The 24905-nt window shown below is 37.0% G+C and overlaps 1 protein-coding gene and 3 pseudogenes across 1 annotated transcript; 2 read left to right on the top strand and 2 right to left on the bottom strand.

Annotated features, from left to right (window-relative positions):
* Positions 1 to 4608: 4608 nt before the first annotated feature.
* LOC110716252 lies at positions 4609 to 6931 on the top strand (annotated as a pseudogene).
* Positions 6932 to 10959: 4028 nt separating this feature from the next.
* LOC110716249 (heat shock cognate 70 kDa protein-like) lies at positions 10960 to 11725 on the bottom strand. Its single transcript, XM_021894860.1, has 3 exons — positions 11630 to 11725; positions 11512 to 11579; positions 10960 to 11419 (listed from the first exon to the last, which is right to left on the bottom strand). The coding sequence occupies exons 1-3, from the start codon at positions 11723 to 11725 to the stop codon at positions 10960 to 10962; spliced, it is 624 nt and encodes a 207-aa protein (XP_021750552.1).
* Positions 11726 to 11742: 17 nt separating this feature from the next.
* On the bottom strand, positions 11743 to 17451 carry LOC110716248 (annotated as a pseudogene).
* A 5361-nt stretch (positions 17452 to 22812) lies between these two features.
* On the top strand, positions 22813 to 24902 carry LOC110716247 (annotated as a pseudogene).
* Positions 24903 to 24905: the final 3 nt, after the last annotated feature.

Raw genomic sequence — 24905 nt, 5'->3', positions numbered from 1 at the left:
CCGATAAGTCTTCAACCAAGACCCATCACATACTCGTCTCCAAGTATAACAACTCATAATGCTCCACCTGCATCACAAGCCCCGGGCAAGCTCCACCTTAAGGCCAACACACCTACACCAGGAGCTCCCCAACTTCGCCCCTCAGGGCCTACTACATCACGTAGTAATCAATATTTAACAAGTCTAAGCAATGTTTAAACTTGCTAAACGGAACAGGCTTAGTGAAGAAATCAGCCGGGTTGTCAGCAGTCCCAATCTTCTTCACCTTAATCCTCTTGTCAGTACGTAAGAAATGATACCTGACATCAATGTGCTTCGTCCGATCATGGTGTACTTGATCTTTAGCTAAGCAAATCGCACTTAGACTATCACAATACACTGTAGCAAAATCCTGTGCAATACCCAGTTCACCTACTAGGCCTTTGAGCCAAATAGACTCCTTAGCTGCAGAAGTTAAAGCCATATACTCAGCTTCAGTAGTTGACAACGTAACAGATGACTGCAATGTAGACTTCCAACTAACCACAGAACCACCCAAAGTGAACACATAACCAGTCACAGACCTCCTGGTATCCACATCAGCTGCATAATCAGAATCACTGTACCCAGTGACCAAGCATTCCTTATCATTCCCGTACACAAGACCAATATCAGCTGTCCCTCTCAGGTAGCGAAAAATCCTTTTCACCCCTTGCCAGTGTTCCCTCCCAGGTCGAGCCATAAACCTGCTTACAACACTAACGGCATGCGCAATATCCGGCCTAGTACAGACCATAGCATACATCAAACAACCAACCGCGTTTGCATATGGAACTCTAGACATATAAGACAACTCCTCCTCTGATTGAGGTGACATAGACAAAGACAACTTACAACTAACAGTAGTTGGCGTACTTATAGGCTTCGATTTTTCCATCCCAAAACGAGACAAAATCTTTTCAATGTAGCTTTTCTGAGTCAAGAAAAGCTTACCTCTAGCCCGATCCCTGTAGATCTCCATACCCAAAATCTTCCTAGCTGCACCCAAGTCTTTCATGTCAAACTCCGAGTTAAGCATCTCCTTTAATCTAGCAATATCAGATTTATTCTTTGTGGCAACCAACATGTCATCAACATATAACAAAAGATAAATCATGGAACCATTATCCAGCTTACTATGATACACACAGCAATCATATGAATTCCTGTCAAAACCTTGTGAAACCATAAAAGAATCAAACCTTTTGTACCACTGTCGGGGGGATTGCTTAAGTCCATACAATGACTTTAGCAATCTGCAGGCATAGTGTTCCTTTCCAGGAACTTCGAATCCTTCGGGCTGCTTCATCAGAATCTCCTCCTCCAAATCGCCATGAAGGAAAGCCGTTTTAACATCCAACTGCTCCAGCTCAAGATCAAAATGTGCTACAATTGACAATAACACACGGATAGAAGTATGTCGAACCACAGGTGAGAATATCTCAACAAAATCAACCCCTTCTACCTGACTGAACCCCTTAGCAACTAGCCTAGCCTTAAAACGTATTTGCTCAGTTTCCGACAACCCTTCTTTCTTCTTGTAAATCCATTTACAACCCACAAGCTTCCTCCCTTCCGGTACCTTTACCAGTTCCCACACTCTGTTCTTGTAAAGAGACTGCATCTCTTCACCCATTGCGGCAAGCCATTGCGCAGACTCACTACAACTAATTGCTTGTTTATATGTGGCAGGTTCAAATGACTCTACATCATCAGCTACACTCAATGCATAACCTGTCATCGCATCAACACAGCAATTTCTTCCCTCCATCTCTTCAATCAATCTAACAGGCTTCTTGATAACTCGTTTAGGCATCTCAAGAATGGTGTCAGGTTGACTAGATGACCCCTGATTAGATTGCTCCACCTCATCCCCAGAGTTAGAATGAGTAGGAGTAATCTCAGGTTCAGGAGTACCCGGCACTGGAACATCAGCATCATCATCAATATATTGTACCCGAGGTAAATCAGCAATGGTAGACTGATGTACCTCAAGTACCCCATCTGTCTGTAATAAATTGTCTCCTTCCCTTCTCAAATCTGAAATCTCTGCATTTTTAATTGAATACATGGTGTTTTCATCGAAAGTAACATCCCTACTAAGAATGACCCGACCCTCCGAAGGTGAAAAAATTCTAAACCCCTTCACACCATCCCCGTACCCAACAAAACACCCCTTCTTGGCTCGTGGATCCAGCTTACCCTCAATAACATGATAATAAGCAACACAACCAAAAATCTTCAAATTCGAAAAATTAGGCAACTTACCACTCCAGATCTCAAACGGAATCTTGGAATCAATTCCAGAATGAGGACCCCTATTAATGACATAACAAGCTGTTAACACAGCTTCACTCCAGTACCTCCTCCCAAGCCCTGCATTAGAGAGCATGCATCGGACTCTCTCTAGCAGTGTCTGATTAACCCGTTCTGCTACACCGTTCTGCTGTGGTGTCTTCCTGACAGTATGATGCCGACCTATACCCTCATCTGCACAGAACTGATTAAACTCGTCTTTGCAAAACTCTAGCCCATTGTCCGTTCGTAGCTTCTTGATCTTCCTTCCTTGTCGATTTTCCACCAAAGCTTTCCATTGCTTGAAAACTTTGAAGGCCTCATCCTTTGACTTAAGCAACCTAAGCCATGTGTATCGGGACTTGTCATCAACAAATGACACAAAATAGTGGTAACCTCCCATACCTTCAACTCTAGATGGACCCCAGCAATCTGAATGGATGTAATCGAGCACTGCATCAGTAATGTGAGCACCCTTGCTGAACTTTGACCTGTGTTTCTTACCAAACACACAATGCTCACAAAATTCAAGGTTGGCAACCTTGACCCCGGATAGAAGACCCCTCTTGGACAATAGCTGCATCCCCTTCTCCCCCATATGACCAAGCCTCATGTGCCAAATCTTAGTCATCTCCTGGTGAGATACAGATGCGCAAACCGCAGAACTAGGCAGTGTAACACCCTCAAAAACATAGAGGGTGTTCCTTTTGATACCCTTAAGTACCAACTCAGAACCTCTGAAAATACACAACTCCCCATCTGAAAACACACCATTGTACCCCAATTCATCCAGGGTACCCAATGAAATCAGATTCTTTCCTAAAGCAGGAACATGCCGTACATTAGTCAAAGTTAACCTCCGCCCATCAACAGTCCTCAACCTCATGGAACCAATACCTGTGACCTTACATGGAGCATTGTTACCGACTATAACCATACCCCCATTGCGAGGTTCATATGTATCAAACCAATCTCGACGTGGACACATATGGAACGAACACCCTGAATCTAGAACCCAGTTATCAGATAAATCATCAGACCTAGCAGAACTGACTAATGCTAAATCTTCCTCTGAATTATAGCTCTCATTCGGTTTCTCTTCAACTACAGCAGCCTGGGACTTGTTTTTCCTCACCGGACAATTATTCCTAAAGTGACCCGGTTCTTTACAGTAATAACATGTTTTAGTAGTAGTTTTACTAGATCCATCCTTGCCGTTTCCAGCACCCGACCCAGCATTGTTCCCCTTGTTAAACCCCTTATTCTTTTTAGACTTTCCGGACTTAACAAATAACCCACTACCATTATCCCCATTATCACTCGTAGCTTTCATTCTGAGTTCCCTAGTATGAAGTGCTGCCTTCACTTCTTCTAAGGTTATAGAATCCTTACCAACAACAAAAGACTCTACAAAATTCTCAAAGCTAGACGGTAGAGATACAAGTAAAATCAACGCAGCATCCTCATCATCAATTTTAACATCTAAATTACGTAAATCAAGCAAAATAGAGTTAAGTTTTTCTAGATGTTCCCGTAAGGAAGTACCTGACTGCATCCGGAGGCTAAACAACCGCTGTTTCAGTAATAATTTGTTGGTCAACGACTTAGTCATATACAATGACTCCAGCTTCAGCCACAATCCAGCCGCCGTTTCCTGATCAGCAACCTCCGTGATGATTTGATCATCAAGACTAAGTAATATGGTAGAGTGTGCCTTCTCTTCCATAACTTCTAACTGCGAGTCAGTCGGTCCGTCTCCTGACTCCGAAGTAGTACTCTTTGGAGCCAACGGACGCCATATCTGCTGTTGTTTTAACAGAGCCTTCATCTTAATTTGCCATAGCCCGAAACTATTTTTCCCGGTAAACTTCTCAATTCTTATTGTTGAATCTCCTGCCATTGTTATCTTCAAGAAAACTCTCCAAGGATTGAACCTGAGCTCTTGATACCAATTGTTGTGCGACAGCGGAAGCAAAGGTCGAAAACAAACAAGAAAACAATAAAGAAATTCAATGCAAACAATAAGAACAACACCAAGAATTTACGTGGTTCACTATCGATGTGATAGCTACGTCCACGGGCACCGAGATCAAAGAGTACGAGTCACCTAATACTTATCAACATACTCGATATCTATCATGAGGAAATTTATGTTTGTGTTTGTGTAATGTAAGAGGAGATTTAAATATTTGTAATTGTGCTTTAGATACATCTTACAAATTAATATTCGCATTAATGGCAGATGCAAAGAGGCTTATAGGTAGAAGATTCAAAGATGAAAATGTCCAAAAAGATATGAAACTCTGGCCATTCTTAGTTGTTGCTGCTCCTGATGGTGCCAATGGCAAAAAGCCTATGATTTCGGTAACCTATGAGGATGAAGAGAGGTTATTTGCTGCTGAGGAGATATCTTCTATGATCCTTGCAAAGATGAAAGACATTGCAGAAGCATATCTTGATTCAGAAGTGAAGAATGCTGTGATCACCGTTCCTGCCTACTTCAATAATTCCCAACGTCAGGCAACAAAAAGTGCTGGAATCATAGCTGGACTCAACGTCATGTGCATTCTTAGTGAACCAACAGCTGCTGCCATTGCTTATGGTCTAAAAAAGAAGCTTAATTGCAGTACTGATGCTGCTTCAAGGAATATTTTGGTTTTTGATCTTGGAGGTGGAACTTTTGATGTGTCTATAGTCGCGGTGAAGAAGGATGTCTTTGAAGTCAGAGCAGTATGCGGGCACTCCCACCTTGGTGGAGGAGACTTTGACAATAGAATGATGGACCACCTTGTAACCGAGATTAAAATAAAGCATGACAAGGATATAAGTGCAAATCGTAGGGCTCTCGGGAGGTTGAGAGCTGCATGTGAAAGGGCTAAGAGAGTCCTCTCTACAACTTCAGAGACTACTATTGATATTGATGGTCTCTTCGAGGGTATGGATTTCTCATCAACCGTCAATCAAGCAAGATTTGACAAATTCAACAAGGATTTGTTCATGGATTGTTTGGACCATGTTGAAAAGTGTTTGAAGGATGCAAAATTGGAGAGGAGTGATATTGATGATGTAGTCCTTGTTGGTGGGTCTACTTGGATCCCTAAAGTTCAGAAGTTGTTGCAGGATTTTTTCAAAGGGAAGGAGCTCTGCAAAGGCATTAACCCGGATGAGGCTGTTGCGTAAGGTGCTGCTTATCATGCTGCCATCTTGGCCGGTGTAGACAGTAGCAGTAAGAACACTGTTCTTGTGGATGTTACTCCCTTATCCCTTGGTTTTAAAAATCACAGTGGTGCGATGTGTGTTGTGATACCTCGAAACACACCAATTCCTGCAAAGATGGAGAGGATAAGGACTACTGATTCTGACAATCAGATTCGAATGAGAATAAAGGTGCATAGGATGAGGCACCTATTGCCACGGATAACAACTTCTTAGGTAGCTTCTTGCTTAAAGGCATCCCCCCAGCACCTGCAGGTGTTGCGAAGATAAAAGCATGTATGAATATTGACGAAAATGGCATCTTGACAGTGACTGCTGAGGTGAAAAGCACATGAAATAAGAATCAGCTAACCATAACCGATTACAGTGGGAGATTTTCTAAGGAAGAGATAGATAGGATGGTAGAAGAGGCCAAAAAGTTCAAAGCCCGGGATGAGGAGCGCAAGAAGGCAGCTACAGCAAAGAAAAATTTGGACAATTATATGGATGAGATAGTGGAAACCTTGAGAGGCTATGGAAATAGGATGGGGATAAAGAACAAGAGGAAGCTAGACGTGCTCTTGAGAATACAAACCAGTGGTTAGACTGGAACTACATGCTTACTGAAGCCAGCAAGTTTGAGGAAAAGATGAAGGAACTTGAGAGCATTTGCGAGCCTATCATTGCAATGATGCACCAAGAGGAGTCCGATGATTCTGATGTGTTTATGAGTTGCCCTTCTCCAAAGAAAAGAAAATCAGCCACCACCAAGGGAGGAAGTTCAAAAAGAAGAAAGGTCTCCTCGAGTCCACAATGGAATTACTCGCTGGGTTTTCACATCAATTACGATTGGTGTGTTTCACGTAAGTTCTGAGAATTTTTGGATTTAATTGAATTTCAACATTGGGTTTACTTGTTCCATAAATGCGCAATTTCTCTTGCTTACCAAAACCTTTTGTTTGAATTCAAGGAAACATTTAAACATGAGAATGGAGTGTGTTCGGCCATTGTAAAAGGAACAAAAATTAATTTTGATGCACGATATTTGGCTGATTTGTTCCAAGTTCCCAATTCCGGTCAGAGTTCCTATCTTAAACATAAACAAACTATTCAAATAGGAACCGCCAATGAGTCGAAAATTGTGAAGTTTATAGGAGGAAATCCGAGGGTAGTCACCTCCAATCACAGTGTTTTATCTCCTCTTCACCTTCACTTGGAAGGGAATTCTTCCAAGACTACAAAAACGTAGCACTGTTTCCCTTCTGGATGCTACAATCATCTATTGCCTAGCCAAGAAAATCCAAATCAACTTTCCTAAATTAATGATTGAGCATCTAATGTACTATGCTGACAAAACTACTATTCCCTATGGCCCTATTCTCACTGTCTTGTTTCAATCCTTTGGAATAAGCGTAGAGTCCGAAACTCCTACCTACCTAAAACCGAAAAAAATTCTTTTTGAACGATCTTTGCTTAGGCTAGGTATGGAAATAGAGGGAGGGAAAATTCAATTCATCCCGCGTAGAAAAGATAGGAAACAGAAAACCAAATATGAAGGGAAAGAAAAGAAGGGGAAGGGCAAAGTTGAAAAGTGTGATGCCACTGACCGTGAGGGGAGGGAGATAGTAGTGAGGGAGAAAGCAGTAAGAGAAAAAGTGAGAATGTACAATCTGAAGGGGAAAGCAGCAAGAATACCGAGAGTGAAAAGGAGAGAATTTTATTCCTGTTTTTAGGAAGGGACCTAGAAGGAGTGCCCGAACTTTTGTCAAAACCAAATTCCTTGCCCCTTCCTCTCCTACTGAGCCTGTCAATGTAGAGGATACTGGTTCCTCTGATCACACTGCCCCAGGTTTTCCTGCTGCCCATGTTCCTTTTGAATCGGAACCACCTCCTAAACAACCTTCTCCAACCCAACCTCCTTCTCCATCACAGCCTTTTGGCTTTGCCGCCTTTACTGGAACAAGTGCTCCTGTTTTTGAAATTCTACAGGTGAAGGCAGATCTTGCCAAATTATCATCCACAGTGATGGCAAGATTGGATGATATGGCTCGGATGATAGAAGCTGTTGGAGGGCAACTTCAGACTCAAGTGAAGGAAATGGCGGAAGCCCAGGCCAGCCGAAATGCAGCAACTGAGGCTCGAATTGTTGAAAGTCACAAGGACATCCTTGAGACAATTCACAAAGTTGCTTTTGAGGATGTTGAAGAGTAGGATTCCCTAGCACACCCTGCCTCTTAGCCCTACCGAATTGATTGCTCATTAAAACTTTGAACTATTTTTTTTTGTATATCTAAAGTCTAGTTTATTCCTTTAAGTCTTCAGTCGGTTAATAAATTTAAGTTCTTGTGCTTGTTTTTAATTCTATATTTTTAAGGTTTCTTTTCCATGCTTGGACGATATTTATTTGTCTAAGTTTGTTAGTGTTCGTCGTCATCAAAAGGGGGAATATTGTTGACCCTTTTGGTTTTGATGAACAAATTGAGAAACTTGACTAATGTATGTTTTAAGTCTTTGGTGAATGAAAGATTCAATCAACAAAGTTCGTTCCGGAGTAGGAACACAAATTAAGGACTGTGGAGTAGCATTCATGAAAGCACCTCGTACAATTTCACATTTTTGACTAATTGTAAGCACTTGAAAAATAAGTTGGTCTGGAACTCAGTGAGACACACTATTATTAAGTATAAAATAATCAACTATATATTGGAATATATTTACTTGAGTATAAAAATTGTTTTTGAAGAATTATGATAAACCTGTTTTTTTAATAAGGTTGTTTAATTGTGAAAAAGATATTTTATAAATAATTTACATGATTTGTTTTATCATCTTTAGTCTACCGTTTTTAATAAATAAAATTATATAATTTAATTATTATCTTTTTTTAGTATAATTATCTTCTTTATCTTAGTTATTAAATAAAGTATTTTATAAAATAACTTTTGAACAAAACATATCTTCATTGATTTAGTCGAACCGTTTTATCATACTCCTATAATTGGTTTTCTTCAAAGCATAAATTTAGGATGTTGCTGAGATGTTAGTGGACTGTTGAGCAAGTTTAGGAAACCTCCCTTAATCACCACTTGTCAGTTAGACTCCATAATATGGTAACATGTATTAGTGGGTGTCATGGCATGTGTACATGTTGATAGTGGGAAGTTAATGACTAAGCTTGCTCTCTATAAAAACCCACGCAATTGATCTCAGCAAAATAGAATTCTTGAGCAAAATATTCCATTGAGTAATTAGCTAATAGCATGAAGGGAGTTCCAAATTACTTCTTTTATTCTCTAGTACATTAGGTCTTGTATTACTTATTGTAATTGGGATCTTGGGGTATTGTGAGAGTTGTAACTTGTGAGGTAAAGGAAGTTTCAGAGTCGAAACTTATGTGAGGGTTGGGAACAAGTTCCGTTCTTATGGAACTTTGTCCGGGTTTATTATTCACTTGTAAAAGAGTTTGATTTACATAGTGGAAATAAATTCTGAAAAGTCCATATCATTTCTCTCTTTTATTTTAGATTGTTTAAATTCCGCAAAAAGTTCATTACTTCACTCATACTACAATTCACCCCCCTCTTGTAGTAGCTATCTAGAACTTCAAAGATGATAGATCTTGATTGAGCTAGCTTACTGTAAGTGTACATATGCTATTACTATTAGGTTTTGAATAATTGTTATTAGATTTGTGTATTTGATTGCTTGATAATATCAAGTTACAAAGCTGTATTTATAGCTAAACAATGAACGTAACTAATACCACTAAATAAGCTAACAATCTAATGAGATAAGCTAGAAGGATAAGTATCTTTATTATTAGGAAGCTAGTTAAGATAAGCTTTGACTAACTAAGAGAAGACTAAGTACAAACAGAAAGCTCGTAGGCTAGAGTATTACTAAAGATAAGAATAGAATAACTGAAGTTATCCTCTTACAATTACAAGATTGAATTTACTCCAACAAAATAGATGTAACGAACTTTTCATTTTGTCGCGTGTATGCTTTGATGTGGAGTTTGCTGTTTGTTATCATAGTATAAATAGGAACATCTTTTGATTGTAATGATTTTGTTTGGTTGCAAAAAGGCTGAATTGAACTTTAATCTTAATCATGCTGAATTTCTGATGTTGATCTGTATACTCTCTCTATTAGTTGCTATTTTAACATGAAACTTGAAAATCAATACTCGTTAGTGTTTAAAAAGGATGATAGAATTATTTTAATTAACACTTGTTAGTATTTTATTCAATTAAAGAAAACATGGAATCAATATTGTTTGAAAATACCACTTGTATAACTTTAACATTACAAGAATTTTTCAAAGTTTTAAGTTTTAAATTTTTTAGTTTTTTCAACAAAAAAAAAAAAGAAAAAAAACAGTAAGAAAAAATTAGAAAAATTTATACCCAGATGAAAAATCTTTTGGGAAAATCTTACAAGTCATGATTCTTCTTCTTCAAAAATAAAAACGTTACAAGTCATTGAAAAATTAGTGTGCCATTGTTTTATCAACTTACCAAGAATTACTTATACTTCAATTATTTTACTCTGTTTTCAAAATGAAAATCGTGCAATAGATGGATGCCATTGAAAAAACAGTGCAATGGATGGATAGGAATTTCCTTCTTACCGAAATTTGTAAGTTCAAGAACAAGCTGAAAGAGCTCAAGAGTGTTTGCGAACCCATAATCAAGAAGATGGACAAACAGTGTGATGCTGAGGCAGGCATCACTAATGTGGGAAATGATGTCGTCGAAGTTGATTAAGCTTGAATCCAGATAACGACTTTATTAAATAGGCTTGAAGTAGAAGCTCTTATGACAGCCATCTATCTCCAGTATGCTGCTGTTAAACTGGTTTCTAATCTTTAGTTTATTTTTAAGATGTTTTGGCCTTTGTTCGTGCTTTTTTCCTGCTGTGTTACTCTTTGGAACAACATTATGCTGCCAGGGGCTGGGGATTGTAATATTTTCCTAAAACAAACCCTGAATTTACGGCCTTAATTGCACAATTATTCTGCAAGTATGTACCAAGATTGATCTTGTTGATCATAAATAGTAATATAGGTAAATTCAGTGAGCTAGATGTCTACTGTAGCCCTGTAAAAAATGACTAATACTGATGACTTCAGTGTTCTGCAGGAACTTAGTCTGTTTTTATTTCCGTATTATACTCCGTATTTGGCATTATCTTGAGTTATGTTGCAACCATATCATCAGATTCAAACATGCATCATCCCAGTAATTAGCAAACAGCACATTACAGGTTACAGGACAAAAAATTAAAAAAGAGAGCATGAAAAACAAAATTTAGCAAATCCAGGCATCCGATCAAAACACTAAAAATGAGCATTAGAATAACGTACAAAAACTATTTACCTACTAGAAAAGTCTGGAACTAAATTCAATCAAGCTCCAAAAAACTGAATCTAGGCAATGTTACTGCCTTTCACAACATCTTTTCCAAGATAGGCTCACAAATTCTCTCAAGCTCATTCAATTTTTCCTCAAACTTACAGGCCTCCGGAAGCAGGTAATTCAAATTTAGCCATTGGGTAGTCTTCTCAATTGCATCACCAAGCTGCTTCTTGTTCTTTATCCCAATCTTCCTTCCACAGCTTTTCAAGGTGCTCGTCATCTTGTCAACATAAACTTCTAAGTTGTTCTTGGCAATGGCTGCTTCCTTGCGCTTCTCATCCTGAGCTTTGAGTTTTATGGCCTCTTCCACCATCCTATCAATCTCCTCCTTCGATAACCTTATACTGTGATTGGTAATGGTTAATTGATTTTTGTTTCCATTGCTTTTATCTTCTGCTGTCACAGTCAAGATTCCATTCTCATCTATGCTCAAGGATTCCATTATACTTGGAACATTCGCCGGTGCTGGAAGGATGCCATCAAGTACAAAGCTGCCCAAGAAGTTGTTATCCTTTGCAATGGGTCTCTCACCCTCGTAAAAACCTATATATACTCTCGACTGATTGTCTTTCTCAGTGGTAACCTTTTCTCCATCTTTGCAGGTATTGGTGTGTTTCGAGGAATCACAACTTCCAACTCACCAATACTTAGCTGAACACCAAGGGATAAGGGAGTAACATCCACAAGCACAGTGTTCTTACTGCTGCTATTAGCACCGTACCGGACATGACAGCAGCAAAAAAAGCAGCACCATAGGCAACAGCAGCAAAATACACGCGACAAAATGAAAGATTCATTACATATCTATTTTCTTGGAGTAAATTAAACCTTAGCTTGTAATAACTTATGTAAACTGACAGAGAGCTAGTTCAATCAAGATCTATAATCTCAATCTTTGGAGAAGCACAACTCATAACCACGTCAGAATCGGACTCCTCTTGGTGCATCATTGCAATGATAGGCTCGCAAATGCTCTCGAGTTCCTTCATCTTTTCCTCAAACTTGCTAGCTTCAGGAAGCATGTAGTTCCAGTCTAACCATTGGGTTATATTCTCTATAGCATCGTAAAGCTTCCTCTTGCTCTTTCTCCCGAGCCTCTTCTTGTAGCTTCTCAAGGTGTCTACCATCTCGTCAATATAATTGTCCAAGTTGTTCTTTGCTATAGCTGCCTTCTTGCGCTCCTCATCCCGAGCTTTGAACTTTTTCGCTTCTTCCACCTTCCTATCAATCTCTTCCTTAGACAATCTCCCACTGTGTTCAGTAATGGTTAGCTGATTTTTGTTCCCAGTGCTTTTATCCTCTGCTGTCACCGTCAAGATGCCATTCTCATCAATGTTTATGCATTGAACTATCTTAGGAATATGTGCTCGTGCTGGAGGAATGCCATGGAGAACAAAGCTACCCAAGAGGTTATTATCCTCAGCACAAGGGCTCTCTCCCTCATACACCCGAATTAGTACACTAGTTTGGTTGTCAACACAAGTGGTATATATCTTCGTCTTCTTTGAAGGGATTGGTGTGTTTCGAGAATCACAACACTCATCGTACCACTGTTAATTTTAAAACCAAAGGATAAGGAGTAACATCCACAAGCACAGCGTTCTTACTGCTACTGTCTACGCCAGCCAAGATGGCAGCATGAAAAGCAGCACCATACGCAACAGCCTCATCCGGGTTAATCCCTTTGCAAAGCTCCTTCCCATTGAAAAAACCCTGCAACAATTTCTGAACTTTGGGATACGAGTAGACCCACCAACAAGGACAACATCATCAATATCACTCCTCTCCAATTTTGCATCCTTCAGACATTTTTCAACAGGGTCCAAACAATTCATGAACAGATCCTTGTTTAGTTTTTCAAACCGTGCACGACTGATGGTTGATGAGAAATCAAAACCCTCGAAGAGGCCATCAATCTCAATAGTAGTCTCTACAGTTGAAGAGAGGGCTCTCTTCGCCCTTTCACAAGCAGCTCTCAACCTTCCAAGTGCCCAAGGATTTGCACTTATATCCTTGTCGTGCTTCATTTTAAACTCGTTTACAAAGTGGTCCATCATTCTATTATCAAAATCTACTCCACCAAGGTGAGAGTCACCAGACACTGCTCTGACTTCAAAGGCATCCTTCTTTACCGCGACTATAGACACATCAAAAGTTCCACCACCAAGATCAAAAACCAAAATATTCCTTGAAGCAGCATCAGTACTGCAATTAAGCTTCTTTTTTAGACCATAAGCAATGGCAGCAGCTGTTGGTTCGTTAAGAATGCACATGACGTTGAGTCCAGCTATGATTCCCGCATCTTTTGTTGCCTGACGTTGAGCATTGTTGAAGTAGGCAGGAACGGTGATCACAGCATTCTTCACTTCTGAATCAAGATATGCTTCTGCAATGTCTTTCATCTTCGCAAGGATCATAGAAGATATCTCCTCAGCTGCAAATAGCCTCTCTTCATCCTCAAAGGTTACCGAAATCATAGGCTTTTTGTCATTGGCACCGTCAGGAGCAGCAACAACTATGAATGGCCAGAGCTTCATGTCTTTTTGTACATTTTCATCTTTGAACCTCCTACCTATAAGCCTTTTTGCATCTGCCATTAATACGGAAACTGATTACCAGTCAAGAACCTAAAGCATAATTACAGATATAAACCAGAAACATTTAAATCTCCTATAACATAACAGAAACACAAACATAGTCTCCCTCATGATGTTGCCATGTTGATAACCGAAACAAAAAAGGCAGATACAGTTATAGAAGAGTATATCATTGTCATAAACCTTAATTTCCCAATAAATCTACTCCCTCTGTCTCTCAAAGTTCTTCCGATCCTTTTTTGACTTTTTTGTATCACAAAAAATTCTAAACAAGACATGGGTTTTACTAGATAGAGGGAGTAACATAAATTTAGTACCCCATAATTAGAAATCAAATGGGAATGAGAACAAATCTTAAAGCAGTCAAGATAATCAAAAGATTAGTTTAGTCCAAAATCAATAACAAAATGATTGGAATTGACAAATTAAGCCCATAAATAAAACAGAAATTATGTAAATGAGCAACATTCTGTAAGGGATGTACCACTGATCATCGAATTATAACTAATAATCCAGGGGGGAAAAAATGGTTCCAACAGGCAACAGCTGTTCTTTTATGCTTTACAAAATTAATTTCGTGATTGATTTTCTATGAAACTTCAAGAATCTTATTTGTTCATTTACCCAGTGATTATTGAAATTAGGTCACACCCAAGAACAGAATGTAACAAAATTAACATGCAATAGAAAAATACAGAGTGATTACATGCAATTCAAAATATAATATCCTTTTTATTTTTAACAAAGCACACATTGCATAATAAAATGCCATATAAACAAACAAAATTTTTCTTCATTATTATATATATTGTGTTTTTCAATGCATAATTTTAACCAAAAGCATAAAGCAATCAATTGATTAATTACTTCGTGATATATTATTTTACCAAAAAAAAAAAAATCACAATAATACAAGGAGAAAAGAAAAGGAAAAAAAATAAAAATAAAGAACGAACCACAGATGGTATTAGCTGGATTCATAGCCGCCTGATTCTTAGCACCCTCACCAATAAGACGGTCGTTTTGATTGAAAGACACCCAAGACGGCGTCGTACGGTTGCCCAAGTCATTGTGATGATCTCAACACGGTCGTGCTGAGGTTGCCATACTCCTACACACGAGTATGTCGTCCCAAGATCAATTCCAATCGCCGGCCATAATTCTTTACTCTTTCCTCTGTTTGAAGATCCATTTTTTAAAAATTAGAGAGGTTTCTTTTGGTTTAAATAGCTTATATTACTTGCATATAATTTATATAGTACTCTACTTTGCATTGGTTTAAAACTATTTCTATTTTCTAGAACATGAAGATAAATAATAAAGATGTACCGGGTTATTATCTCTATCTTCACCAAATACTATTATCATTATAAAATCTTTATATTCTGTATTTCGCTAAAAAAGATTATTTTAGAAATAGATTAAGATAATAATTTTTGCTTTTAACAAAAAAGTTTAAGATAATCTTGTTTGGAAATACCTACCCTGTACAAGTGAATGTTTTGGAAAAATAAGCCATCAATTAAGAGATGTTTGGAAATTTATGTGTCAATAACTTGTTGCATTGCACCAACTATTGGAAGGCAAAATTTGGAACAAAGGTGGAGGAGAGGATGTATTGACTGACACTTCTAATGAACATTATATCTTTAAATTAACCTTCTGGTTTGTTGTTCTGATGCTGAGCATAAGTGAATAACTCGGCTAAATTGATAGTTAATTGTATGTGGTGCTTGTGCTTCGAGAAGATGGTCATTGAGACATTGACTAAAAGTTCTTATACAAAGTACTTCGTATTTCTTAAAATTAACCTTCTGGTTTGTTGTTTAGATGCTGAGGATAAGTGCATAACTCGGCTACATTTATAGTTGATTGTGCTTGTGCAGGTGCTAGCTTCAAGTTGTTCCTTTCTACTCCTCATTCTGAATTTTGTAGGATGTAGCACAATTTTATGTCACAATTTTGTGGTTCTAAGTACATGTACAGAAAACATGACAAACATAAGAAATTCTGAAATGTAGAGCATTACATATGCGAAGAATTCAACAGGATGTTAAGGTCAGCGATTTACAAAGAAACCAGCAGAATCAGAATGTATATAATGCTGGACCACTGAATTAAATGGCAATCATATCTGTACTTCTTGCAACTGCCTTCGATTATATTAAAAACTAAATCGTTTTTACATTACCTCTACTTCAAGCCTTCTTGGTACCAAAACCTACACTATGTGCATTCATTAGGTCAATTCTTAATCACTATCAATGATCTCAACCCTTTGTGCAGTCTTGTTAACACGAGCATCATCACGGTGCAACAGCATTTGTTCAATGATAGGATCACAGATGCTCTGAAGCTCCAGCATCTTGTCTTCAAATTTACTAGCCTCTGTTAAAACATTCCAATCCAACCATTGCATTGTCTGTTGAATAGCATCCTCAATCTTCCTCCGATCTTTTTTGCCGATCTTATCAGCATCACGTCTCAGTAAGTGTCTCTTTTCATGAGCATAGTTCTCCATATCATTCTTTGCTTTGGCCTTACGCCTTTTTTGATCATCCTCATAATTGAGCTTCTCTGCAACTTTTATCATCTTTTCAATTTCTTCCCTTGACAATCGGCCACTGTGATAACTGACAGTCATTCCACTTTTTTTCAGAGTGGTCAGTTCCTGAGCATCACATTTAAGGATTCCGTCAGAGTCAATTTCGAAGCAAACATTGATGTCAATACAACCCCTCCGGTTACTGGCAGGAGGAACACCCAAAAGCTCAAAGTTTCCCAGCAAGTTATTATCTCTAGCTGTGATCCTCTCGCCTTCGTACACACTAAACAACACTTCAGACTGATTCTTTTTTGCTGTTGTAAATAACTTTTCCTTTTTGGTTGGGATGGGAGTGTTCCTTGGTATTAACACAGACAACTCTGCATTATTGTTCTCAATACCAAGAGAAAGAGGAGTTACATCAGTAAGCACAAACTCATTATTATCCGTGCCACTCACCATTGCAGCATGGGCTGCAGCCCCGTAGGCAACTGCTTCATCAGGATTGATGCTTTTATTCAGTTTCTTCCCACCAAAAAAATCCTGCAGCATCTGTTGAATCTTAGGAATCCTGCTCGAGCCACCTACTAAGAGAACCTCATGAACGTCGTTCGTTCTCATATTTGCTCCCATCAAACATTTCTCTGTTATTTCAATACACTTCTTAAATAACTCCATGTTCAACTTCTCAAAACGAGCACGAGTCATACATGAACACAAATCTATTCCATCAATAAGGCAATCTAGCTCAATAAATGTGGAAGAAGTTGTAGATAGGTTTCTTTTTGCTACCTCACAAGCAGCTCTCAACAGGTTTCTTTTCTATACTTTCTCTTTATCTCCTCCACAAAATGACTTACCATATTGTTGTCAATATCTTCACCCCCAAGATGAGTGTCTCCATTAACTGATTTCACTTCAAATGATTCCTTTTCGATTACGACCAAAGAGACATCAAAAGTACCCCCACCAAGATCAAATACCAACACATTTTTTCTGCCAGAAGCCTTCTTGTCAAGACCATAAGCAAATGCAGCTGCTGTTGGCTCATTAATAATGCGAAGCACATTTAGGCCAGCAATGATTCCAGCATCTTTAGTTGCCTGACGCTGCAGATTATTGAAATAAGCTGGAATAGTTATAACAGCATCCTTGACATTCGTACCAAGATAGGCTTCTGCAGTTTCCTTCATCTTTGAGAGGATCATTGCAGATATCTCTTCTGCAGAAAATTCCTTCTCTTGGCCTTTATAGTTAACTACAACCATTGGCTTCTTCTCGTTATTCGAACCAAAGCAAGCAACAACCTTAAATGGCCAAAGTCCGATGTCTTTTAATACACTTTCATCATTGAAGCTCCTTCCTATGAGCCTCTTCACATCTGTAATCAATTGAAATTCAAGAGCAGATGATAGGATGAGGATTAAATAAACATCAAAAGAGTTAAACTAACAGTTTATAACCAGTAGATAAGACTAGCTAAAATTGCATCTACTGATATGTAATAGTGTTATGTTAATATAATATTATAATGCTATTCTAACTTCAGTTTATCCTTAGGAAAACAGATTCAAACAAATACATGACAGTTTTTTTTGAGAGTATATTGGAGCTATAATGCCTATAAACAGGGGAAATGTCGATGATCCATGTCTCATGTCATAACAATTAACAAAGTTGCTACAATTGTTGTAATCGAGCAGTCACCCACGAATAGCTCAATGATAAAACAAAGGATGTGGATCATTTTCTCACAGAACAGCATTCTCTGAAATTAATTACTGTCTCAAGTAGCCCAAGTGCCTACTAAATTGAGGCAAATATGGATGTAACAAGTTACAAAGACCCTAGATGTATTTCTAACTTTGTGTATCTTTCTTAGTAAAAAAAAAAAAAAAAAAACCATTGAAGTAGATTCCAGCTAATAAAGATCCAAATAACACATAAAGAAAGAGAACAAGTTGTTTTTAAAAAACACATTTGCCAATTTGGACTTTCGTTGTTAACATGTCTCACAATCTGAAAAACCCCAATGTCTATGATATTCAATCTGTCTTCTGCTAGGAGGGTCACGACATATTTAACCATAAACCATCCAATAATAGGAAAAGTGACAACTTTTTCCGGAAATCCTATTACAATTTTATGTATGTAGCTATAAATTCCCAACACAGAAAAATTCTGTCAGAAAACCTTGTTCTGGTTTTATTAGAGTCACTCATTAATTCCTTAACAACTTGATATTAACACTATTTTAATTCATCTCATAATCATGAATTAAAAAACCAAATTGAGTACTTCGGGATTTTTGCATCATAGCCCATAAGCGGAATGAAACTATTATAATAAGTTGTCCGATTATCTACTCTAATCAACTCCTTAAATGCATATCAAATTGAAGACTAATAAGAACAAAGAGAGAACAGAAAGAGAACAAACCAAATATAGTATTTTTTAGCATTGACTGGTGCTTGATTCTTGGCAGCATCACCAACAAGTCGTTGATCATTTTTGGTGAAGGCGACACAAGACGCCGTCGTCCTGTTACCTTGATCATTGGCAATAATCTCCACTGCGCCATGCTCCCATACAGCCACGCACGAGTAGGTCGTTCCGAGATCGATACCGATAGCTGGCGCTTTTTCTTTTTCTTTTTCTTTTTCTCCCATGTATGAACTTGTACTCGCCATAACTTTTATGAGAGAAGGAAGAGAAAATTAAATATTTTATGACAAATATTAAAGTGTGAATGGCCAAGTTTTTTATGAGAGAAGGAAGAAAAATTGAAAATTGATGAAAAAAGTGTGAATAGCCAAGTTTTGAATAGCTCTTTCTCTCTCTAGCTCTCTTTGACTTTAATGTATGTAGGAGTTGGGAGTTGGAAGTTTTGGAACCCAAAGAAACTTGTATTTACCCATCATAAAGTTTACTTTTGGGTTTGCCTCATTTCAAATTCTTTTTCTCAATTTAAATTAAATTTGTGTAGGTTATAATTATGATTGACTACTGATTTACATTACTCTAGGCACTTAATATTTCAATTATATGCTTGGGAATTATATATCTACTTATCTACTCCGTAGTATAGCTCTACCAAAGTGGAGTTACATTTTAATCTTAAATTATCTTGGAAATAATCTATCTATATTATAATTTCCAAATATCATTTGATTTATGACAAAACTATAGTCTACAATTTAAATGCTACGAAGTACTTCTAATATTTTTACGAGATTTTTTTTTTGTAAAATTGTCAATTCCAATTAGTAGCTTATTAATTTTAAGATTCCACAGATATAATTAATGTAGTTTTGTTTGATATTGTTAAATTTGTTATGACTTTTAAAATATCAATTTTATACATAGTATAATTTGCATTGCAATCCTAAAATTCAAATGGTGATATTAAAAAATTTATTATGTACGGAGTAAAATTCATTTTGCTTCTACACCTAAGATTTCAAATGTAAAATTACTCCTTTGATCATATTTGTTACTCCCTCTATTTTTTTTAACTATATTTTTATTTAACTACTCCAGCTTGACTTGACACATATACAGAAACAGAATTTTTGACCAATTATATTTTAATTAAATATTATTCAATTAATACTTTCGTGTCCCCAAATGTTTGTCACTTTTGATGAAAATTAAAGGAATTAAGGTGAAGCAATGAAAGTATATGGGAAACTGAAATTCTCAATCAATAATAAAGTAATAAAAGTGAATGGGAAAGAGAATTGAAATTCTCAATTAAAAAAGTAATGAAAATACATGGGAAAGAGAAATTGAGAGATTTAAGAATGTAAAAAATTAAATTAGTCAAAAGTTGGCACAATTTTTATGACAAATGTTAGGGTAACATAAGAAGATGACTTAATAATGATAAAAAAATGAGGGTATAAAAGTCTTTTATGTATCTTAATATTTATAAAAATATGAATTGTGACAAACATTTAGGGGTACCCAAAATGGCTAAAAATGACAAATATTTAAGGACGGAAGGAATACAATTTTATCAAAAGTTCATACCTGAAAACTAGTTATTGAGACTATTCCAACAAGTACATACCCATATGACTATATTTTTCTTTTGCATAAATGAGAATTTTGTAAACCGTGTAAAATGTTATAATGGGGCACTTGAATAAAAGTAGAGTATTCCTATTTTGCACCTAGAAAGGTTCAAAAAGTTTTTCTTAGGTAAAATCTTTTTATATATGGTCAAAAATGTCTTATCAATATTTCTATATTTTTTTTGGTAAATGTGCCTCAATTTATTTTTTCCTTTTCTATTCCATGCAATTTTTAAAATTAAATTATATTCCACAGATTTGAAGGGCGGTTTGTTGTCTTTTTAGTTAGGTTTTTTTTTCTTCTTACTACAAAAAAAAAAAAAAAAAAAAAAAAACCCACATACATGAAAGTAGAAAAATTGGTGTTCACTTTTCTATTAGTAATTTTCTTAATAATCCTGATTTCAGTAAAATGAACTAATTTTTTTATTTTTTATATGACATAGTATTTTGGTACCAGAAAATTTAGGTGCAAAAACCCGCATATGGAGTATTTTGTAATTTTTATTTTTATTATTTTGATATTAAAATAAAAATAAAAATGTGTTTGCTAGTATTTTGGTACCAAAATATGCAATTTGGTACTAAAATTGTATTGTTCCAATTCTCAGTGTGCTGCTACTCTACTAAGAGTTCCCCATGTTCGGTAATGACGCACTCTAATTTTATTGATTCTCCTATTATATTAACCCTATTTACCTTACTTTTTTTCTTAAAATAAATTTTTAATACACTTGATTTGTTTCAAAATAAATATTGTCACTATGAGATGAACAAATTTGCCAACACGAAACTTTAACCAATATTATCTCTAATTATCATTAAGTGTTTGGTTCAAAAGAGATTTAAATTTTCTTAGGAATTTTAATTTTATGGGAAGTGATAATTTTCCTATGACCATAATTTGTTTGGTTGGCACAAAAAAACTTTATAATTCCCATGAATTTTTATTGAACAAGAGAATGTTAAGTAAATACGGAGTAATAAATTTCCCATGTTCTGTGGGAAATTAATTTTTCTAGGAATTTTTAAAATTGTATTTCTAATGAATTCAACTTTTCTCATTTTTTTTTGTTTAACCAAACAAGGCTTAAGCATAAATAAATTATAACAAGTTAATATTCGGAAAGTATATGTTGAGACGATTTTAACTACATTTCCACATGACTATTATTTTTCTTAAATTTAAATCAGGTCAGGGTGTAATATGTAAATCCCGTCATAAAAAAAGCGTATTATGTAAATAGTGTTAAAAAGACATTTTAAACATTTATTTGAAGCAGAAGAAATACGTCAATATATACGGAGTTAGTCTACAAAATCACAATTTCATACGGAGTATTTTTTTCTACTAATAACGTTTTTATAAGTCGATTAATTGACTTTTTTTTTTTAAAAAAAATGGAGAAACGTGATCATAAATTTTGCGGGGAGTTCAAAAAAGTAGGATCGGAGTAGACAGTAGTCTGATGTATAGGGTTTTCTGTATTCCTAGTGCTCTATATATTGTAAAGCTTCCGCAAAGTAATACAAGTCAATTGACATATTTCCCTAAATTTATTAACGGCTATTTCACCAAATGCCACTGAGTAATTTCGAAATTCATCAAATGCCATCGAACTTTTCAAAATTCACTAAATGTCACTGAGTTTTAGTACAATATCACCAAATGTCATTTTCATTAGTTGGCCGTCATTGTCCGTTAGTTGACCGTTAGTTGACCCCACCACTTGCCACGTGTCACCTTCTGCTTGATCCTTTTTTTTAAAAAAATGATAATTAACTGAAATTTAAAAAAAAAAAAAAAAAACCCAAACCCCAACCCCACCACCCTCCCTTTCCTCCATAACTTCCGACCAACACCACAACAACCACCCCCCTCAACCCCACCACCAGAAAACGCGTCAGATCCAACAGCCCTCCTCCCTTTCCCCTCCTCTTCCCCAGTCACGACCCACCTCTCCCCGTCGCACTTATTAAACCACTTCCTCCATTTTTGTCTCTCCATTGAAGCAGCTCGTCTCCACAGCTCCCCTCACCCGCCGCTCCTCCCATTGAAGCACACTCCATTTTCGTCCCTCCATTGAAGCGCACTCCATTTTCTCCCTTGAAGCGAAATCTGGGTTCCATTGAAGCGCACACCATGTTCTCTATCCTCCTCTTGTTTATCCATTACTTTAATTGTGAGTATTACTTTCGTGTTTATCACAATTTCATAATCTAGCTATCAATTTCAGCATTTTCAATTTAGCATTATCATTTACTTTCGTGGGTGGTGGAGGAAGGGGGTGGGGTTTCGTGGGTAGGGGGTCGTGACGGGATAGGGGAGGGGAAGGGGAGGGTTCGCCGGCAGCCGGCGCGCCTTCCGGTGCTAGCCCCAGCGGCAGAGGGTGGCGGCGGCTAGGGTTTTGGGGTGGGCAGGGGGCTCGACGTGTGTATGAGTTCTTTTTTTAAAAAAAAATGGACCAATCAAAAGGTGACACGTGACAAGTGATGGGGTCAACTAACGGACAGTGACGGTCAACTAACAAAAATAACATTTGGTGATATTATATTAAAATTAAGTGGCATTTGGTGAATTTTGAAAAATTCGATGACATTTGGTGAATTTCGAAATTACTCATTGGCTTCACTATACAAATGAAAAACCTCTTTCATTTTAGAAAATGGAGAATGAAATAGATAAAAAGAGTATGGAGTTATGGCCGGCAATTGGAATTGACCTCGGGACAACATACTCGTGTGTAGGAGTATGGCAAGCTCAGCACGACCGTGTTGAGATCATCACCAATGACTTGGGTAACCGTACGACGCCGTCTTGGGTGTCTTTCAATCAAAACGAGCGTCTTATTGGTGAGAGTGCTAAGAATCAAGCGGCTATGAATCCAGCCAACACCATCTTTGGTTTGCTTTCTCCTTTTTTTTTTCTTTGATCAAAATTATTTAGTTTTTGTTAATTGTGGTAAAATGATGTAAAACTAAGTAATGAATCAATTGATTGCTTAATGCTTTTGGTTAAAGTTACACACTGTGAAACACTATATATTTGATGAAGAAAATGTCATTCTAATTGCATAATCTTGGTTCATTTATTATATGAATTATGAAATGTGTGCTATTTTAACAATGTGAAGGATACTGTATTAAATTTTGAATTGCGAGTAATTACTCTGTATATTGTATGTTAATTTTGTTACATCATATTGTAATCATTGGGTAAATGAGCAGATAAGTGTCATGAAGTTCCATAGAAAATCAATCATGAAATCAATTTGTAAAGTATAAATAAATGAACAGCTATTGGAACCATTTTTCCAGGATTATTAGTTATATTCTATGATCGGTGGTTACAGTCCTTACAAGAAAGTTGCTCAATTACATAATTTCTGTTTTATGGTCTTAATTTGTAATTGGGTAAATTCCAATCATTTTGTTATTGATTTTGGACTAAACTAATCTTTTGATTATCTTGGCTGGTTTGATTTTTGTTCTCATTCCTATTTGATTTCTAATTGTTGGTACCAATTGTTACTCCCTCCATCTGTTAAAGTCCGTGTTTTGTTTTAGAACTTTTTTATGAGACAAAAAAAGTCAAAGTAGGATTGGAAGAACTTTGAGAGTAGATTAAAAAGGCATTAAAGTTTGTGACAATGATGAAGTGCTCGATATCATGAGGGAATTTCTGTTTGTGTTTCTGCTAAGTAGGAGGAGATTTAAAATGTTTTGGTTTATAATTGTACAGTTTTACTTGTGCTCTAGATACATCTTACTGATAATCAATTTTCGTGTTGGCAGATGCAAAGAGGCTTATAGGTAGGAGATTCAAAGATGAAAATGTGCAAAAAGACATGAAGCTCTGGCCATTCTTAGTTGTTGCTGCTCCTGATGGTGCCAATGACAAAAAGCCTATGATTTCGGTAACCTATGAGGATGAAGAGAGGCTATTTGCTGCTGAGGAGATATCTTCTATGATCCTTGCAAAGATGAAAGACATTGCAGCAGCATATCTTGATTCAGAAGTGAAGAATGCTGTGATCACCGTTCCTGCCTACTTCAACAATGCTCAACGTCAGGCAACAAAGATGCGGGAATCATAGCTGGACTCAACGTCATGTGCATTCTTAACGAACCAACAGCTGCTGCCATTGCTTATGGTCTAAAAAAGAAGCTTAATTGCAGTACTGATGCTGATTCAAGGAATATTTTGGTTTTTGATCCTGGAGGTGGAACTTTTGATGTGTCTATAGTCGCGGTGAAGAAGGATGTCTTTGAAGTCAGAGCAGTATGCGGGGACTCCACCTTGGTGGAGGAGACTTTGACAATAGAATGATGGACCACCTTGTAACCGAGATTAAAATAAAGCATGACAAGGATATAAGTGCAAATCGTAGGGCTCTCGGGAGGTTGAGAGCTGCATGTGAAAGGGCTAAGAGAATCCTCTCTACAACTTCAGAGACTACTATTGATATTGATGGTCTCTTCGAGGGTATGGATTTCTCATCAACCGTCAATCAAGCAAGATTTGAAAAATTCAACAAGGATTTTGTTCATGGATTGTTTGGACCATGTTGAAAAGTGTCTGAAGGATGCAAAATTGGAGAGGAGTGATATTGATGATGTAGTCCTTGTTGGTGGGTCTACTCGGATCCCCAAAGTTCAGAAGTTGTTGCAGGATTTTTTCAAAGGGAAGGAGCTCTGCAAAGGCATTAACCCGGATGAGGCTGTTGCGTATGGTGCTGCTTATCATGCTGCCATCTTG

Source organism: Chenopodium quinoa, unplaced genomic scaffold (genome assembly GCF_001683475.1).
Source record: "Chenopodium quinoa cultivar QQ74 unplaced genomic scaffold, ASM168347v1, whole genome shotgun sequence".
In the NCBI taxonomy this organism is placed as follows: domain Eukaryota; kingdom Viridiplantae; phylum Streptophyta; class Magnoliopsida; order Caryophyllales; family Amaranthaceae; genus Chenopodium; species Chenopodium quinoa.
The sequence above is the reverse complement of the archived record's forward strand: the minus strand, read 5'-3'. Positions and strand labels throughout refer to the sequence as shown.